The sequence below is a fragment of the Lissotriton vulgaris genome, chromosome 4_1, assembly GCF_964263255.1.
Source record: "Lissotriton vulgaris chromosome 4_1, aLisVul1.2, whole genome shotgun sequence".
NCBI lineage: Eukaryota > Metazoa > Chordata > Amphibia > Caudata > Salamandridae > Lissotriton > Lissotriton vulgaris.
In genome coordinates, this window is record NC_141691.1 from 1564733317 (window position 1) to 1564751426 (window position 18110).

General features: G+C 41.4%; 1 protein-coding gene across 1 annotated transcript in view; it reads left to right on the forward strand.

Moving 5' to 3' along the window:
- Positions 1-18110, forward strand: part of LOC147724244 (lectin-like) — a 172151-nt gene that overhangs the window by 86820 nt on the left and 67221 nt on the right. The window contains exon 3 of the mRNA XM_086966981.1: positions 2715-2803. Coding sequence (XP_086823107.1) covers positions 2715-2803 — 89 coding nt within the window. The remainder of the gene's footprint in view (positions 1-2714; positions 2804-18110) is intronic.

Sequence of the window (18110 nt, forward strand, 5' to 3'; positions counted from 1 at the left end):
AATGATAGTGACTTAAAATGCAGATTTTCATACCCATGATTGCAATGAGCTTTAAAGTCATAATTATTCTTGCATGTTTTTTTCCTACTGTAATTTGAATTATTTTATTTGTCATATTTATTTTTTTTCTCTAAAGGGAATATGTATTTTATATATATTAGGGTGCATTTCACTGTGTGCTTTTACTCTTCCAGGTAGTCATTCTTCAAATTTGTTCATAAATTTTTTTCAAAAATGTGTTCATAATTTCCAAACATGTTTTGGGGAGCATCTTATTATTTCATGTGGTCTTTCTCCACATCTGTTCACCGTTTTTCTTTACAACATGTTTTATGTGGTCTTTCTCCACATACATGTGGTCGTTCTCCACATTTGTTCATAGTCTTGAGGAGGATTTTATTCTTCTATGTGGTCATCCTCCACATTTGTTCACTATTTTTCGTTCCAACATGTTTGAAGGGAACCTTAATGTTTCGTGTGGTCTTTCTCCACTTCACAGTTTTACTGTTCTACGTGGTCGTTCTCCACACCCAAGTGGTCTTTTTCCACTTCACAGTTTTACTGTTTTATGTGGTCATTTTCCACATCTTTGTGGTCTTTCTCCACATCTATTACTGTTGCATGTGGGTTCTCCCACATCCGTGTGGACATTTGTGTTCACATCTGTTCACAGTCTCATGTCGTACACTGTTGTACACTGTGTCATTCTCTTCTCAAAATCTTAGTACCTATTTTTGTTCTTCATTTTTCTCTTCTTTCTGCACTATTTACACTATTTGTGTCAGCCTGGCTAGTTTTCATGGACTGTGTATTTAGTTTTTTGTTGTTGAAGAAAGGGAGTGTGTGTATAGTCTTTTGTGAGAGATAGTCGATGCAAGACTGTATTGTCTTTTGTGTTTTCTGTCTGCCCTGTTGTAATATTTTAGCTATTGTCATTCTATTTTGATGTTTCTCTATTAGTCTCTTGACGCTTTCACTTGTTTCCAATTTTTATTGTACCTTGCCTAGCTTGGTTTCTCTTTTCAATTTATAGGAGGGAGATGTTGTAGTATGTTGAATTATAACTTGCCTATTATATGATGCTCAGCATAGTGATTGTAGTCTAGAATGTTAGCATTTAGAATGTTATTGAGAGAGTTGGGTCAGTTGCTAATGAGCTTAGCATGATACAGGCTGCTCCTGGTGGGGTTCGTTACTTATATACTAAATTACCTAATAAACATCTTGGAAATATCTTCTACTGGATTCCACTTGTTTTGTCCTCCATACTACACTGTCCATCAATTGTTCTTTTTGCATTTGTCACCCGAGTGGGACGGGTATACCCAGACGTGGGTCCCGTGCTCTCCATGCCACTGGAGTCAAGCTATCCTGGTGGATGAGGGCAGAAAGCCCCAAACCGGTCCTAGGATGCTTGTTTCCTGTCCAGGGAGGACCTGGCCTGGTAGTGTGGGCTGGACTGTTCCCATTGGGTGCAGGGTCAAGACTGATTTGCATTTGGCTGGGTCCATACAGGAATGCAATGGTGAGCAAAAAACAATGGATTTAGGCCCAGATCTCTGTAGTGGGAAGAATGTATGACATTGTTCTGCATTCTGTCCATCAATTGTTCTTTTTACTTTCACTTTCGAAGCAGCCCGGGACAATGGAAGCCGCTTCTTTCAAATTTAGTAGGGCTCACTTTTACAAGAATTTGAGCTATTGGCATTGTAAATGACAATGCCTTTTATATATGTGTTAACTATCTAAACAGATAATTAAAGGTATTGTCATTTACAATGCCATTAGCTTAAACTTGCACAAATGCGAAACCTATTGCATTGCAAATGCATGTTTTAAAGCAGCCCATGTTCCTGAAAGAAACCACTGCTGCCTTTAAAAACAAACAAAAATAGCTTCCTGGTTGGGAAATTATTGAATGGCATTAAACAGAGGTACTCTAGACCATTACATATCCCTCAAACGCTGGCAACATTATTCACAAAGGCTAAGCTGCCTCAAGGGACACATATCACATATCATACCAAATCACAAAAGTCAAAAATACTTTTCCGACTTGCAAAATTAGTTTAGTGACAAACAATGAGACTTTGTCCACCGCAGAGTTTGCAATTGCAAAATGGCTTTGTATGTCTGACCCATAATCACTAGGATAAGGAATAAAGTGGTACTAAGAAAAGAATGAACACTTGACTTGCTAACTGAGAGAGGGAGACACTGACACACACACACTCTCCCATACACACACACACACACACACACCACACACTATAATTAATATGCAAACCCTATGGAGCTCACTCACATGGGCTTGGTGAAAAAGTGACACAACTAATTTCCTTATGGACACTGCAATGAGCGGATGTTTTTATGCATATTGAGAAAACCACAACTGCTACGATAGTCAGTGAATGATGCTTGTAAACTATATATATTGCCCCCCCCCCCTCCAATATGTTGTTTGATTGTGTGGCAATACCTACTCTCAATCCAAGTTAGACTCTTATCCACATGTTTTACATTAATGCAAATATAGTTTTTAGAATTAATTAAAAGCCAGTTTGTGGCAGAAATACATGCTTTTCATCATATCAATACAAAATAGTGCTATGAACATTCACAATTAAAGATGTAACAAGGTTCTTAGCATACTCAGGTTCTACGGAAAAATAAGAGCTTCTGTGAAAACTGATGTTTCTTAATTCATCTAACAGGACATGCCTCCTTCCCAGATGAATGGGCAACCAGATTTGCTAGCTACTACAAATATGTCCCCACTCCCACAACATGGGTGGAAGCAGAGGTAAGACAAGAATTTATGGGCTTGGGAAAGAATGAACATCAGCCTTTCTGCAACAGTTGTAATCGTTTACTTGCCTTCCTCTCCCTCATTCAGCGTTCTACTTTTGAACTTTATCTTTCTATCCATCTTTCTAAATTCCTTCTTGCCTTATTTGTTACTTCATTTCGGTCATTTATCCTTACATCTCTTTATTCATATTTCAAATGATCCTCTTATATTTTTTACTTCTGGTGTCACTGTTGCTAATTTTCTCTTAATAATTTTCTTTTGTATGTATTTTAAGTTAAAGGTAACAACTAATACATAACAATGTACCACAATAACTAATGGTACAATTACAACATCAGAATTGGACTTTGTTAAACCATATGTGAGCATTATGCAAACAGGTATTATAGCAATAAACTCCCCTATAATATGATAAGGTGAGAATATCCCAAAGAAGCCCTTAGCTGCTTACAGCTCTCACTCATCTAGTTACTGAAATTAAGTAAAAGAAAAAAAGAGCCTTTTGAGAAGAATGGGTATTACTTTAGATAGGTATAAGAATTTTAGCAAAACTGTGATTTGTACTATAATGATCCTACCCACAATTGCGAGTGAGTACTTTATCTACTTATCTATTTGTTTAGGTAATTTTTTCATCACTTGGCCATAATTATCAGTGAGAATTACATCATACAACCCAGAGAACTTCAGCCTGAACCTGTAAATAGTTCTGACTTGACATTGCTAATACAGATCCCTAAATCTAATCCAAATGTTATAATTTCCTGAATCACTAGGGGAACATTTTATGTGGACTTTTAATGAATAATAGAATGTGATGCACATACACATATATTATCAGGTGATGAGTTGAAAATAGAATACTCCTGTGTGAATGAAGTTAATCCAGTTTAAAAGCTACATAACTATGGCAATAAGGAGCAGGAGAGGGGGACCTCCTTGCCAGGGTCCTTTACCAGTAATTAATGGACATGACATATTACCGTTATTTTTACTCGGATGGTTAGCTATCTGTACAGCAATTAACTGCAGGAAGAAATATTCTCCTCCTTCACCATTTTCAACATTACTCTAACTGAGGACCATTCTCATGAGTCAAACATCTTCTATGCTTCAAACAACACAGAGAATGCAAAGATGTCCAATCTAATTTGAATGTATCACTCAAAATATGTTTTGTAGATTGGAGAACCTGTCTCTAATGTGAATGGACCTAAACTGATCAGGCAATAACAAAAGTGGCACTATCCTACTGGTCAATATTTGTGCCATAATTTTACTGACTACATTGAATAGCGACATTGATCTATACATTAGTTATTCCTTCCTGGGTTTTAATGGGTTATAATGATTGCTTCTTTGATGGATGGAGCAAATTCACCACGTTCTAAGGTTTTCTCATACAACATGAAATTCTGTGGGCCTTGTTAAGTCTTATAAATCTCTGCAGCTAGGGGGTCAGAGCCAGTGGCCTTCCCAGAAGCTGGCCTGTCAATAGCCATGCATACCTTCTATAAGGATATCAGCCTGTTCAGAGCCAGTCTATGCTCCTTCTCGACCCAAGCCATCTCCATGTCTTCTAGATATTGTCATAAAGCCATTGATTGCACCAAAGTGTGAGGAGGGTAGCTGGGCTGAAGATATGATGTAAATACTTTCAGCATCTCCTCGCTTTGAAGTTTTGTATCTTTGTGCTCATCTTTTATGGCTAAAACATGATGTACTCTGAACTGTGACTTCAATAGCCAAGCAACAAGAAAGGCTTCAATGAATCTCCTTTCTCTGGCATCTTGGCACAAAAACATGACTTTGGACTCAGTCGGCTGGAGAAGCTTTCCTTCTCCAACTCGCTCTTTTTTTCAACTCTCTTGCTATCTATGATGTTTGCTAGTAGGACATCCTTTGGATGTTTCACAATTTTCCAGCAACAGACTTTTCTAAGTGAAGACTGAGAACCCCTTTGTTCTTGTGGGGCATACATAAAAAACACCTTTAGCCATCAGAACAGCTTTTCTGTTTCCTGAGACCCACAACAACTTAAATTTGAGATTCCTTTGCACAGTCTTTACACAGTAGCTGAGCAACGTTTTAACAGGCTTGCTCACCCCTAAACAAATCAGACTAATGGTGCACTAACCCTTGGTATATTTTACAATAGTGTGACACAGATCCTTTTTCTGCTAGGGACTTTAAAGCCCAAGGCATCCTAGAGTTCTCAATGTTGCAAAATTTCAAAATGTCAAATCTGAGGCATACTTGGAGTCTTCTCATGTTCTATCCAAACTCCTTCCAAAGCCAGTTTACTCCAGCCCTTGAGATCAACGAAAAATCTCACCTTTCATGAACACAAGTCCTTTCATTTGCAATGAAATGCTAGACTCTTATCTTTGATTTCCATCCTTTCTTCAAAGGCGGCATGTGGTCCTTGTTGATAAGCAAACATTAGAGGAAGAAGTTGGTACTCTGAAGCTATTGAAAAATATCAGTTGGTCATATCTCCTGCTGAAGAATAAGGTGTGAATATCAACAATTTCCTGTGAGCCACTTTCCACATTAAGCAGCTTAAGCAACATATATAGACTGGTCATCTTAAAGGCAGAAATATGTGAACTTTAAAAAAGCAATCTTAGAAGCATTTCTAACACAACTCTTCCTACAAATATGTTTTATTAAATGTATTATTTATAATTTGCAAGAATTCCATTTCCGTATATTTCCTGACTGAACTTTGTGAAAATATGATTTAAAATAACTGAAGATTTTCAAAAGCTTGCAGCTTGCTGAGACGGAGGTAATTAAGTAGGTAATAACTCAACTCAAAAGAAATACAATTAATACAATAAAGTGAGCAAAAAAAATCTATTAGCTCACTACCACAAAATGTTCAAAAATCAATCAATGGAGATAAACTGAAGAAAGGTAGCTTTAGGTATTTAAAACAAAAGTTATTTAAGTATATAGTTAATATGCAAGTCATTTGAAATCAATGTTACAGTTTGCAAAAATGTTAGGTAGTGCATATTTGTAGTAAAGACAGGGCACACAGGATGAACAAAAGTACCTTTTGATTTACTCTTATATATGGCTGTCACTCATCTCCAGTTGAGTTTGTCTAAAGGCTACTGTACTATTAGGGTTTGTCAGGGTCCTATAAGCTGTGTAGTAGTCTTTGGTGAAGAGGGTTTGTGAACAGTGAAAAAGTACACCCTTTAGAGACCTAGTGAAGTTGTGTCTTTTCCTGACAAGTGCTTTGTCTTCATCTCACTCCCATGACCTTTTGAAGAGCGGTTGTGGGATGCCCCTGAAAGAAAACTCGCAGATAATGGTTTTATGAACTTTGAATTCTGCATGAGGAAGTACTCTTAAGAAAGGCTAAATATATAACTGCAAAGTTCTGGTATACCATTTGACCACTGAGATATCAATATCACATGAGCTCCTCCTATGCAGAGGTAGGCATGTATCTAACTGTGGGTAGGTTTTAAGCATCTTGATGGGCTATCTGCAATCTTCTAATCTTCCATTTTCCTCATGGCTCCTCGTTTACAAGGCCTAGAGGCTTCTGTTCATTCTAGAAGCAATCAGTTGAATGTTTAGCAAAATGAGACAGAGTACTATCCAAGGTGGTAGATCAGAAAGTTGTTCCATTCAGATCTCTTGGATACAAACAGTGCTGAACAGAACATTATTAATAGGCAATTCTCTTGCTCTTACAGCATACATCAGGATTTTATTCTTGACCCCAAACTACAACATAGTTCAGTGGCTCCCTATACTTAATAGGTAGATTAACTGCTGTTTTACAGCCAACTATTATACAGGTGCACAATGCTGTTTCTAATTGTTATCCTGCAAATTCCTTTGGACATTCACCCACCCCCTACTGACAAAGAATTGAAATAAAAGCCCCCCTCATTCAAGCTAATAGTCATCACCTGTGGCAGCTCTCCATTCAAACCTTACAATTCATTTTCGCTCACAGTGCACCGTCTACGTCAGCAAAGAACAAAATTGCACAACAAACCTAGATTGTTTAGGTTGGAAGGTTACCACAGGATATATTGGAATCATCTGTGTGGGAGTGTATGGTTGTGTGTTTCGTTGCTCTAATATTTCTTTGCAAGGTGTAAACAATTCTATCATCTAGCATTGAACTTCACTCTCATAGCAGTGTGGTTCTATTGTGGGGGATAGTTTTCCCCACTTAAACAGAAGTATATGAATTAAAACTGATGTATAGGAGAGCTGAGGAAACATCTGTTGGCCTTAATCATTAGTGTGCTTCCAAAATACAGGTACACAAAAATATGAGGAACCTTTTTTAAATTTGTATACTTTTCTGAATACCCACAGTGAACATTTGTGAGATATTTTGCTTTTCTTGGTCAATCTGGAGTACAGCACTATTTTACTCTTTAGTGGTTTTACAAACCCACTACAACTGAAATGCCTGATGGTGGGCACGTCAGATTTTGTAATATTCTAAAAAGTGAAACTTTGCTATTTTTGCACTAAATAAGAAGAAACACTGTGGAAATACAATTAAGATTCCAAATACTTGCTACTTCACTAAATATTATGATACTATGCATAATAATATTCATGTAAAACTTTGTTAGCTGTATTTGACAAAACTAATCTTACAATAATTTAGATAGATTTTATGTTAACAGAACTGAAACTACCTCTCATACTTTAACCCCGCTGACTCCCTCTGAGAATTGAATTTGCATAATTGGAAATGGCCATCTTAAATGTGGTGTATTTCCAGATTTTTGACTTGACTGTTTTTACTAACTGTATAACTCTGTGCATTCTACCCCGCTAACAAACAGCATACTTCAGATTGGCATATTTAAATTACTTTTAAGTCTCTAGTATATGGTATAGAAATGTACCCAGGGCCTGTAAGTTAAATGTCACAAGTCGACTGGAGCACCCACTGCGCCATCCATTGTTCAGTGACAGTGTACACATGACTGCAGGCCTGCCGTCTGTAACCTGCCTGTATAGGTTTAAACGATACAACAAGAAACAATGCCAATACTGATTCATTACTCAAAACTGTTTTCACATAAATGTATAAACCATACGACAATGCATTTGAAAGCTCATTAGTTGCTTTTTATTCAAATACACCATTTTTTTATCTCAAAAAAGTTCAAAACTTATCAAAACACAGCTGACAATGGGATTAATTAAGGACACAAGGACTAATGGAAAATCAGACGAACATTCAATCACTCACCCAAGCTTACTCTTTTCACAACCAACCTCAAACATTCAACCTACTGGGTACACGCACAACAAGGGGAAATCAATAAACCACTTGAGGAGCAACGGCTTAGAGCCATACCCGTTTTTGTTACCAGGATGTATAGGTTTAAACAGCAAATACGATCAATCAACCCCTTTTGACAGGACAAACCTTCCTTTTACATATAAATAAGTCACCCACACGCTAGACTTTATGCCCATAAGGCAGGGTGCATGGTATTTAACTGTAATCCATGTAAGCATTTAATGTTAGGCATGTCCTTACTGTGAAAAGGCTAGTTTCGCAGCAGCAAATTTGGCTAATTGATGGGAAAGCAGCGGGATCCAAATTAAATATAATATTATCTCCAGCTAGAACCTAAATACATAATTATTTTTGTACCTTTTGAAATATTCATTAGAAGTCCAATTTATTGATGAAGTTTGATTTGTAATAAATATTATAGAAAAGGTACTTTTACAAAGTTACCTTTTCCCTCACTAAAGCACCTGGAGGTCCATTTGCATGCGGTACAGCTCTCAACCAGGAGTAAGTACATTTTATTTGCACAATTAATTAAAATCATTGCAATTTACACACTTAGGAATAACCGTTAAGGATTAAAAGATTAAAAAACAAAAAGAAATATAAAAATCAATTGGAAACAGAGAAGTTACAAATTAAATTAGGAAGGGCGCAGTAATGTCACTGAGGAGAGGGCAACTCAAGCTTTGACAAAGGGCATATTCGGAGAATTGATTTCTGTAATAAACTTAATAAAACGTGCCACCAACTGTGGTGAGTCTCCCCTCATGCATGCGCCTAGTGCTTCCTGGCAAGTCCTGATATTAAGAAGGAGCCAGATTGGGCGCAGCCAGAAATTTCTTTGGGCCCGGAGTTTTCGGCAAATGCACAGGGTATGGATAAGATTTTCCTCATCCTGTTTGCAAAAGCGGCATTGGGAGGATGCTTCTTTTATGTATCCTTGGCCAAACTTGTATGCCATCAGCGGGATTAAACCAAAACGGAATCTCATTATTGGAGTTTTATGTGGAGTTTCACAGAAGATGCAAGGTAGGACGGAAGGGTTTTCGGGGTGTATAATTTAGAGACCCAGGAACCGTGAAAGAGCTGGTTGACCCGTCGCTCGTCAAGGTCATTTGATAGAATTTTTGCTTGCTTGGATAGGAGTTTTGTTTTCGCCTCAATGGGCAGCGGGGATAGCCATATGTCCTTTGCTTTGAGAGGTTCGAGGCATGACATCAAATATTTATTCCACAATGTTTTTGGGTTGCTGAAGACTAACCATAAGCAGCGCTTTAAGGTATGAGGGCTGGCTTGTTTAGTTTTTAAACAATAGCTGATGTAGCGTGCACTCATAATCCATCGCTGGGAGGATAGCAAGAATTATTTTCTGATTTGGGCATGGGCGGTTGAATTACGCAGTCAGTAAACCCTGCGATAGTAAGACGATTGCGCTCTGTCCAGTAAATGTTCATTTTATCCTTGAAGATTATTGCGCCAAAGGAGATTGTGGGGAGTAGTTTTGCGGTGATCAGTTTTATTAATGGTACTAAATCCTGGGAGTGCAGAGTACTTTTCGTTCTTATGAAGGCCTCTTCTAGGCTACGAGCAACAGCCTGCATTTTGGTTATGTGCGCAGAGGATCTCCCTTTATGATCGATCCACACGCCCAGGTACTTATAAGCAGTGACAGTTTCCAGTCTCTTCTCTTCAATAAACCACGTGTTCTTTTTGGTTTTTCCAGAGGATATTATCATTGCTTTAGTTTTGGTGACATTTATTTCGAGCATGTTCATATTGCAGTACTGAGCAAGGGAATCGAACAGTCTTTGGAGGCCCACCTGGGTTTGGTCTAGCAAAATGGTGTCATCCGCATATTGCAGAGTTTGAATCTTTCTTGATTCTATTCCCGGAAGGAAAGCACGGGTATGTGACAACCATTCGGGGAGGTCTGCGAGATACAGGTTGAAAAGCATTGGTGCGAGGGTGCACCCTTGTTTTAAACCTCTGGTGGTATAGATTTTGTTAGAGGTGGACCATCTCAATGTAACTCTCACTTTAACCCAGGTGTCAGTGTGTAAGGCAATTAGTGCTTTCAGTAGCGAATGCGGAATGCCCCATCTTGCGAGTTTTTCCCATAGTTTTGGCCGGCTTACGCTATCAAAAGCTTTACGAAAGTCGATGAATCCAAGGTGTAACTATTTACCTTTTGCGGCTAAGGTGGTTTCCATCAGGTGAGCAATACAAATCAGATTGTCTTCGATGTGGCACCCTTTTTGAAAGCCGGTTTGGGTGACGGGGACTAGGTTGTTAGTTTCCGCCCACTTAGTGAGTGCAGTTAAGAGAATGCTAGCGCATGCCTTCCCGTCCACATCTAGAAGGGCTATCATCCGATAGTTATCGGGATTTAAGCGCGAGGCTTTCTTATGGAAGGGGACTAGAAGTGATCCTTGCCAAGACGCCGGGATGGGGCCACCCAGTATCTGGGCTTCAAAAAGAGGTGTCAGTATCTGGGCTCATTTTCCAGCAGAGGCTTTAAATACTTGAGTCAGTATTCCGTTGGGACCAGGGGCGCCGCCCGAGCGCATATTCTTTATTATTCCTGTTATGTCGTCTGTTGAAATATTGGCGGTGGGGATGGTTCCGTCCTGGTTAACTAGTTGATCAAGGATGGCCGTACTATTGGTGATCTGGCCATGCGGTGCTGTATAGAGCATTTTAACATAGGTCTCCCAGTCTGAGGGGGTGATGTTAGTTGCGGTAGGGTGTTTAGTGACTTTGCTGGCCTTGTTAACCCAGTTCCAAAATTTCCTTTGGTCTTTAGATTTTATAATCTCGAAAGCTGTTGCCCAGTGCTGCTCTTCTTCCAGTTTCTTTAGGGTAAAACGGGCCTTCCTATAGGCTTTTCGCACAGCCATGATGACCTCCTTCAAAAGTTTATGTTCACTTTCATTATTGACGTTTGTTCGTTGTAGCTTGTTTAATTTACTCTTTGCAGTATGTGTTGTTTTTGCACTGACAGAGTTGTCGGAGTTGAAATGCCCTTCGAAAGGTTGTTTATAGGTTTTGAGGTGAAGTGATCTCTAAAATTGGTCATTAAAGTTTCCCAAGTGGGGGCTGTCACATGACTAATACCAGCCAGGGGCCATCTGGTCATAAGCTTGTCCACCTCCTTTTCAATTGCATCCTGGTTACTTTCTGACCATCGGAGTTTCCTTACATTCTGTAGGCTTGATGCCATCCCTATCGGATTTGTGTTAGGGCGATGTAGTGGCCCAAGGGCAATACTGCATGTTAAAATGGCATGATCGCTATCAGGGGACAGTGTTACCAAGAATTGGCATACCAGATGGAAGTCCGTAAGCGATATCCATATGTAGTTAGGGTGGCCATTCGGGAGGAGGATACATGAGAATATGCGGCCGGTTGATCTGTAGCAATCCTTCCATTGAGGATGCGCAGACCAAGATGATTCAGTTTTGTTGCCAGTTTTATTCCGTTCACATCCTTTCAGTGAAACTTGGATTTTATCTCCGGGATTGCCCACATTACATTAAGTGATGTTATTTGAGAGGATTGGGTGAGATCGATTTCCATTAAGTTTGCATTAAAGTCACCCATTATCAACCACAGATCATTTGGGTATAAAACTTCGAGATTATTCATTAGTGGTAGTATATTACTCAAAGTAGACTCTCATCTCATTTTTGTTGGATGTAAATAGACGCATCCAAGGATCATTTTTTGCTTTGAGTTCCCCTCTACCTGGCTCTCGATCTCAATGCTGATGAAAATATAGTCGCTGACTCCGCTGTGGAGAGTTTCTAGCTTCGCAATCAGTGAGTTCTTCACGGCGATCAGCACATCCCCGGATGCATGACCGCCTGCTTTAGATGGAGTAGCGGTAGATTCTATTACGGTAAAGTCTTCCCAGATGGTGTTTTCCAAGGCCCAAGTCTCTTGGATAGCGAAGATATCATGAGTCTTCTGCAGGCCTGAAGTTAATCGTTCTGTTTTCTCCTTTGTTAGACCCCGAATGTTCCAGGAGCATATGTTTAAATGATGAGCCGTCTCGTGAATAGGTTTGTTATCATACGTGTGTATCGACACACTACCCTAACGCCTGGGAGAGCCAAGACCAGTCTTGGGTTTTGTGCGGTTTTAGTAGGCATTTGCGTGGTCCTCCTGCTGTAGAGGCAATTACTTGAAGTGGATTCTCAATCCATGAGGCTGTTTTTGGCTCCTGTCGGAGGCCCGCGGCATCGGGGATGGCTGTGTAAAATGCTTTTCTTGTTTTAAGTCTGGTCTGATTTTGGCGGTCATTATGGGATCAGCTGAGTTTTTTAAAAAGGACGGGTAGTTGGTGAAGGTATAGGGGCTAGCCTGAATGCCCCATTCATTCAGTTGTTTTATGTTTTTCATCAACGTTGCCCCACGTTCTGGATTGAAGAAGGTTACCAATGTGGACTTGTTTGTTTGTCCCAAAACGGGGTCTATGAAGGCCACTGTCTCAATGTCCGTTGAATTCACACTTTCTAAGCCTGGCAGGTGCAGACATAACTTTAAGATATTACCTCTATTTAAGATGTCCCATTGTCCCTGGGATTCGTACTCCGGGTATAGCAGTATTTTTCTATGCTGTTGTTCTCCGGGACGAGGCTCTTGATGCAATAGAGCCTGGTTGGTACTGGGTACGACAGGGTCATTGCCCGGTAACTCCGAGTTGTCTTGTGTACTTGGTTTTATAATTAGTGGGCAGGACCTTCTTGATGGATCACTTCCCATTAAAGGTTCTTGGGGGAGGGCATCTTATTGCCAGTGCTAGCCGCATCTATAGTGGCTTTCTAGTGATTCTCTTCCTCTTCTGATCGTAGCAATGAAGTTTCTTCAGTGGCTGTTCTTGCTTTTAGACCTAGCTCCTGAGTAGCATGATTATGTATTTCAACAACTTTGAAAAGGGAGCTTTTATCAGAAAGTTTGATGGAGTTGTCATATTGCTTCGGGCGATTGCCGGGAGACTTGTGATCTGCTAATGGCTGCACATAAGTTACTAGGGTTTCCGGATTTTCAGTTTTATCTTTTTGAGGGGCTGCTGGTTTTTCGGCCTGGTTAGTCAGGTCAGTGGATGACCCGCCCGTGTTTGTTCCAAGCCATTGTGTTAGCGTGTTGCCCTTTTTTTTGCTTTATTTAATTTCTTCAGTTTCTTCTTGTTCTTTCTGGACAGGAAGATTCCTGCCTTTGGATCTTGATTGGTCTTAGTTATTGGAGTATGGTGGCTTGATGAGGTAGGTGGAAATACTTCAGTGTTGGGTTGCGTAGTTGTTTTTGCAACGTTCAGTGTTTGTAAGGAGGGATTGTTGACAAAGTCCGGAAGTACTAGGGAAGGCTGTTCAAAATGGTTATTTAGTGCGGCTTTGGGCGGAAACTGTTCCAATTTTAAACTGATGTTATTATTATTAAAGCAGTTTGGGTTGTTAGTGATTGGTTCTAATGTTCTGTGGGCTTCCAAAATTCGGAGTTGGAGGGGGGAGTACTAAGGCTCTGTTATCTGGATTGGGTCTTTAACCTCAGGTCTTCTATAATGTAGACATTATTTCGGGTATTGTTTCAAGTTTTTTTAGTAGAGGCTCACAAATGCAGCTACTTTGGGCATGATTTAGGTGTGCAGTTGCATTTGCAATTGGTTCCAAGCACGAATTCTCGTCAAGGGCATGATATTGGGACCCATTATTTTAGCTCTTCGTATTAACAAATTTAGTTGATCTAATTTTGAATCTATTCCCATTTTAGAGTCGGCAACTAATTGTAAAATGGAAATCTGGGTGTCGAGTTTATCGGCATGCATATGAGCATAACTGTTCATGGAGCTCAGGGCTCTATTGGTGGCTGCCAGAAGTGCTTCGATTTTGAGCATTCCTGGGTTGGATTGGGAGACCTCTTGCCCAGGATCCATTGCGAGGAGATTTTTTCCGGTGGGATAATTATGAGCCAAAGATGAATTGATAAATGTGTTAATTTGTTCCTTTGGATAGTTTTTGTTTGGGCTTAAGGTAAAACTACAGTCTTTGGTGCCAGCATTGTGGCTGCTGCTGGTTACTGATGACACTTTTAACGGGCTTGCTTTGATCGCCGCCTCGAGCAGATCATTGTTTCTGGAAAAGGGGAAGTCTGGTACCCCACTGAGAAATGGAGTAGATGTTTGTGAGGGGAGATCGAAGCTGTCTGTTTGAGGAGAGACGTTCAGAGGGCCCTTCAATGGATTTGTCGCGTCTTCAAGCGCTAGTACAGATTTCAATGGTGAAGGCCTTAATGCTTTGGTTGAAGAGCGGGTCGATGAGACCCCGATAATGGAGTCGTCATTGCCACGTGCCGTGCTTTCGTCTTTGTATTTACAATTTCTGTTTTCCGACTTGGGAGTTAGAAGTTCTTTCACAGACTCAGAGAAGCTAGCTAGGCTCTTGGTGGGCGGCAAAGCAAAAGGAGCTGGCACTGCCAAAGAGCATAGATTTTCAGGCATTTGGTGGTGCTTAGCTGTAGTGATTGGAACTCTGGGGGGAGCAGGGTTGGTGTCAAGTCAGGAGGAAGGTGTCTTGATGGTGGTTTTTCCAGCTCAGGGGCGGTAGCAATAGTTGAGGTCTTGCATTGAAGGATTATTTCGGGATAGAGCGAAATCGGGTTAGGGGGAGCTGGTGAGGTTGTTGGTTGTTGGGGGGATTTTGCATTTGTGTCACGTTGAAGATGAGGGGCGGAGTGATTTAGTTTTCTGATCCGAAAAAAGTGCTCTCTGATATCAGCGGTGCTGTTGTTTTTGATTTTTGATGAGTATTGGAGACAAGCAGGTTGCGTATGATTAATAAGCATTTTATCACCCTTTAAGAGTCCCAGTGAGGGCTTTGAGGGGCTCTCGTCCACCTCTTCTGTTCGCTCAAGGTGCAATTGGCGGGGGGAGATTGAGAGCCCCGGCCTGCCTCTTGTGGATATAGCAGCTTAGACTTCTGGCGCTTGGCGGACTTATGGGGACGGTGAGTATTTTGTGGTTGAAGACTGCTCCTAGTGCGCATCGTAGCAAAGTGAAGAGGGAACCGGTGTCGCTTCTAGTTGGTGGAGGTATTTAAGAAGTGTTAAGAGGTTGAAATATTGTTGCTGCCCGCAGTTTTGGGGATTTCTGGTGATTTCTAGTGATTTCTGATACTCTGGTGCTCGGGCGCTTTGAAAAGGAGCTTTTGTGGGGGACCTGGACCCTTCTAGTGGGGGGGACGCTGGTAAGCCGCAAAAGCGAAGTAGAAAGCGAGCAGAGCGCACAGGGGCGGGCCTCAGGCAGAGTCGGACCTAGTCAGCCCTGCCTGGCCACCGCCCCCGGCTCTTACTTGGCAGCTGCCTCTAACGACAGCTGTGCTCGCGGTCCCAGGACCCAGATCTCACCTCACTTTATGGCTTTGTGATTTGGCTTGGAGCACAGAGCCTCTAATGCAACTCTGGGACACCAGGGAGACTCCAGGGATTCTCTCAGCAGCTAGCGAGGCCCCCCCGCCGGGCGCCGAGCTGTACGGAGGAACAAGGAGCTGGTTACAGCGCAGTTGCAGTGCAGTTCAATACCGCTGGACTAGCGGACAGGACTCGCACCTCACGCCCTCGCGTCCTTGCTCCCGTGGGACCCAAAGGCCTGTAGACCCGTACACTCACAGGTCCGGGCAGAGCGGGGCTAACTCTTGTTGCCGTGGTATCGAGGAGGCAATGCTTGGCAGTATCCCTGGGGTTTGTAGAGGGCTTGTAGAGGGCTTACGGAGCTTGCAGGGCTTATGGAGTAGCTCAGTCCTTGATAAGGTGAAAACGTGGTCCCAGAACTGAGACAAAGGACTTTGGTGGAGAGAAAACTAATTAACTTAGAGGAGGCCTACTCTTTCACAATCATCTGTAGCTATTACATGGGCCTTCCCCTCCTTTGTTCCTCTTGTTAACCAGGTACCACTCTCAGTGGGAGAGAAGCTGCTCCAGAACCTGTTTTGAATCAGCACACATGAGGGGCTGCTCATTTTTCTGGCTGCAGCTCTATGATAGTCACAGAGGAAGAATGTTTCTTTCTTCTTGCTGTAGGATTGCTTGTAATGGGGCAAATAAGAGACGTTGCAAAAGTGAGAATGGCCACTATTGCCCCATTGTTTTGGGAGTGTCAAAGAGTTTCCCATCCACAGGCAGGGGCCAGGCATAAATGTTCCAAGCATAGAACTCTCCACAGAACACTTTCTGGATCTGTGGAAGATCACACAAGGACTGGACCAACTGTATGTGACCTGAGAAGAGCCTAGAATATTGAACCTGTTCACCTTCTTTTACCCAGGACAAAGCACTAGATGCCAAGGGTCATAAGTTTGAATTACAGTTTAGACTAAAGGAACACAACTAGCTACTAAAGACACTCCCTTCAATTTCCCAGCTGACCTGTTCCAACTGGACCTGCCTTGGAATCTGCTAATGGCCTCTGCTAGAGGATTATGCACCAAGAGCTGCCCCCAAATTTCTGGACTCCTGGATAATATTAAAGTGTACTCCCCCAAAGATTTTCCCAATACTGGGACTTGGAATCTTTTTGGCTCCAAAGACCTCTAGAAGGCCAGGACCAAACTGCTATGCCAATCTGACAAAAGGTGCTTTGCCATTGGGCCAAAGATTCAGTTTGCTCTTACTCAAAGCTTTTCTGCAGCAGCTATTAAGAGGGACCTTGCAGAGACGTATCAGGCCTCGTGGAGCCCTCTTTGGCCTCTACGAACATCAAAATGTTCCAAGGTGGGAATATTTGAAGGTGAAAAAATTATCCTGTGACGAGGGACCTTCTTTGGGCACAAGATTCACATATTACCATCCGAGGGTATGCTTATACAATAGTACGGACGTTATATGAGGACAACAACAAAAGAAAAGATTCACATATTACCCTCTTGGAGCTTTCCCAACAAAAGTCAACTGCTTCACTGCAAACTCATCCCGTCGCTATTCAATGATGTGGAACCTTTTTCAGTCTGCCTGATTTTAAAATTCAATTTTTCAAAAGTCCTTTCCTATTTGGTGCCTGCAGTCACATGACTGGGAGTAGTTGATATTAAGACTTTGTGAATTCCACCCAGTACACAATAGAGATATTAGGTGGCCAGAATGGGCCATCTGCTGGTAGGATGTGTAGGAAGCTGGATCTGTATATACTATACAGACGTAAGGTATGATGTTCACAGAGTCCATTGGATCTCCAAAGTCTTACAGTGGTAAAGGTAGATAATACCTTACTCTATATTTGTGGTAGTTTTCGTGAGTAGTAAGGCTTTATCAGAGGGTAGTGTTAAGCATTTATTGTACACACCCCAGCAAGAAATGATTTCACACACTCGAAGACTCAACTCTGACCAATTGTTTTGTGTATAAATATTTAAGTTGTATTTTATTTAAGAACCAAGCTGGACTTGGTACGGATAAATATCATTGTACTTTTCAAGAGAGATTGTTAAAAAGGAAGCTGGATGAATAGAGACTTTTCTTACAGGCTTGTACACAAATACAGTTGTAATTTCTTTTGTTTACTTTTCAGAATAGCTTTTTCTACTCTGTGTGATCTGCCTAGATATCCCACAGGACGGTTGGATGCAGGGGTGCCTTTTGATGTCAGATTTCACCTTACTGGGCCACTTGTGGTTGGGGAGATCTCCGTGCAGAGGCTGCAAGTGATGTCGGGGAGTCCTGGAGGGGTCAACCCACAGTGGGTTAGAACTCTGGAGTGCTGGGGAACCTCGCTGGGACAGGTGGGCTACTCGGGCTCGAGCCATAGCAGACAGGCGCACAGGTGGTTCCAGGCATCTGGTTTCTTTGTCTTCAGCACACTCAGAGTCTTTCTTTGGAGATTATTTTGAACAGAGCTGCTGTTCACAGGAGATTTGTTTTTTGTTGAAGGCAGTCAGTCCTCCTAGGAGTTCTGGAGGTTGCTGGCTGCAGGAAAAGGCGACTTTTGGCGCAGAATCTGTGAAAACTGCA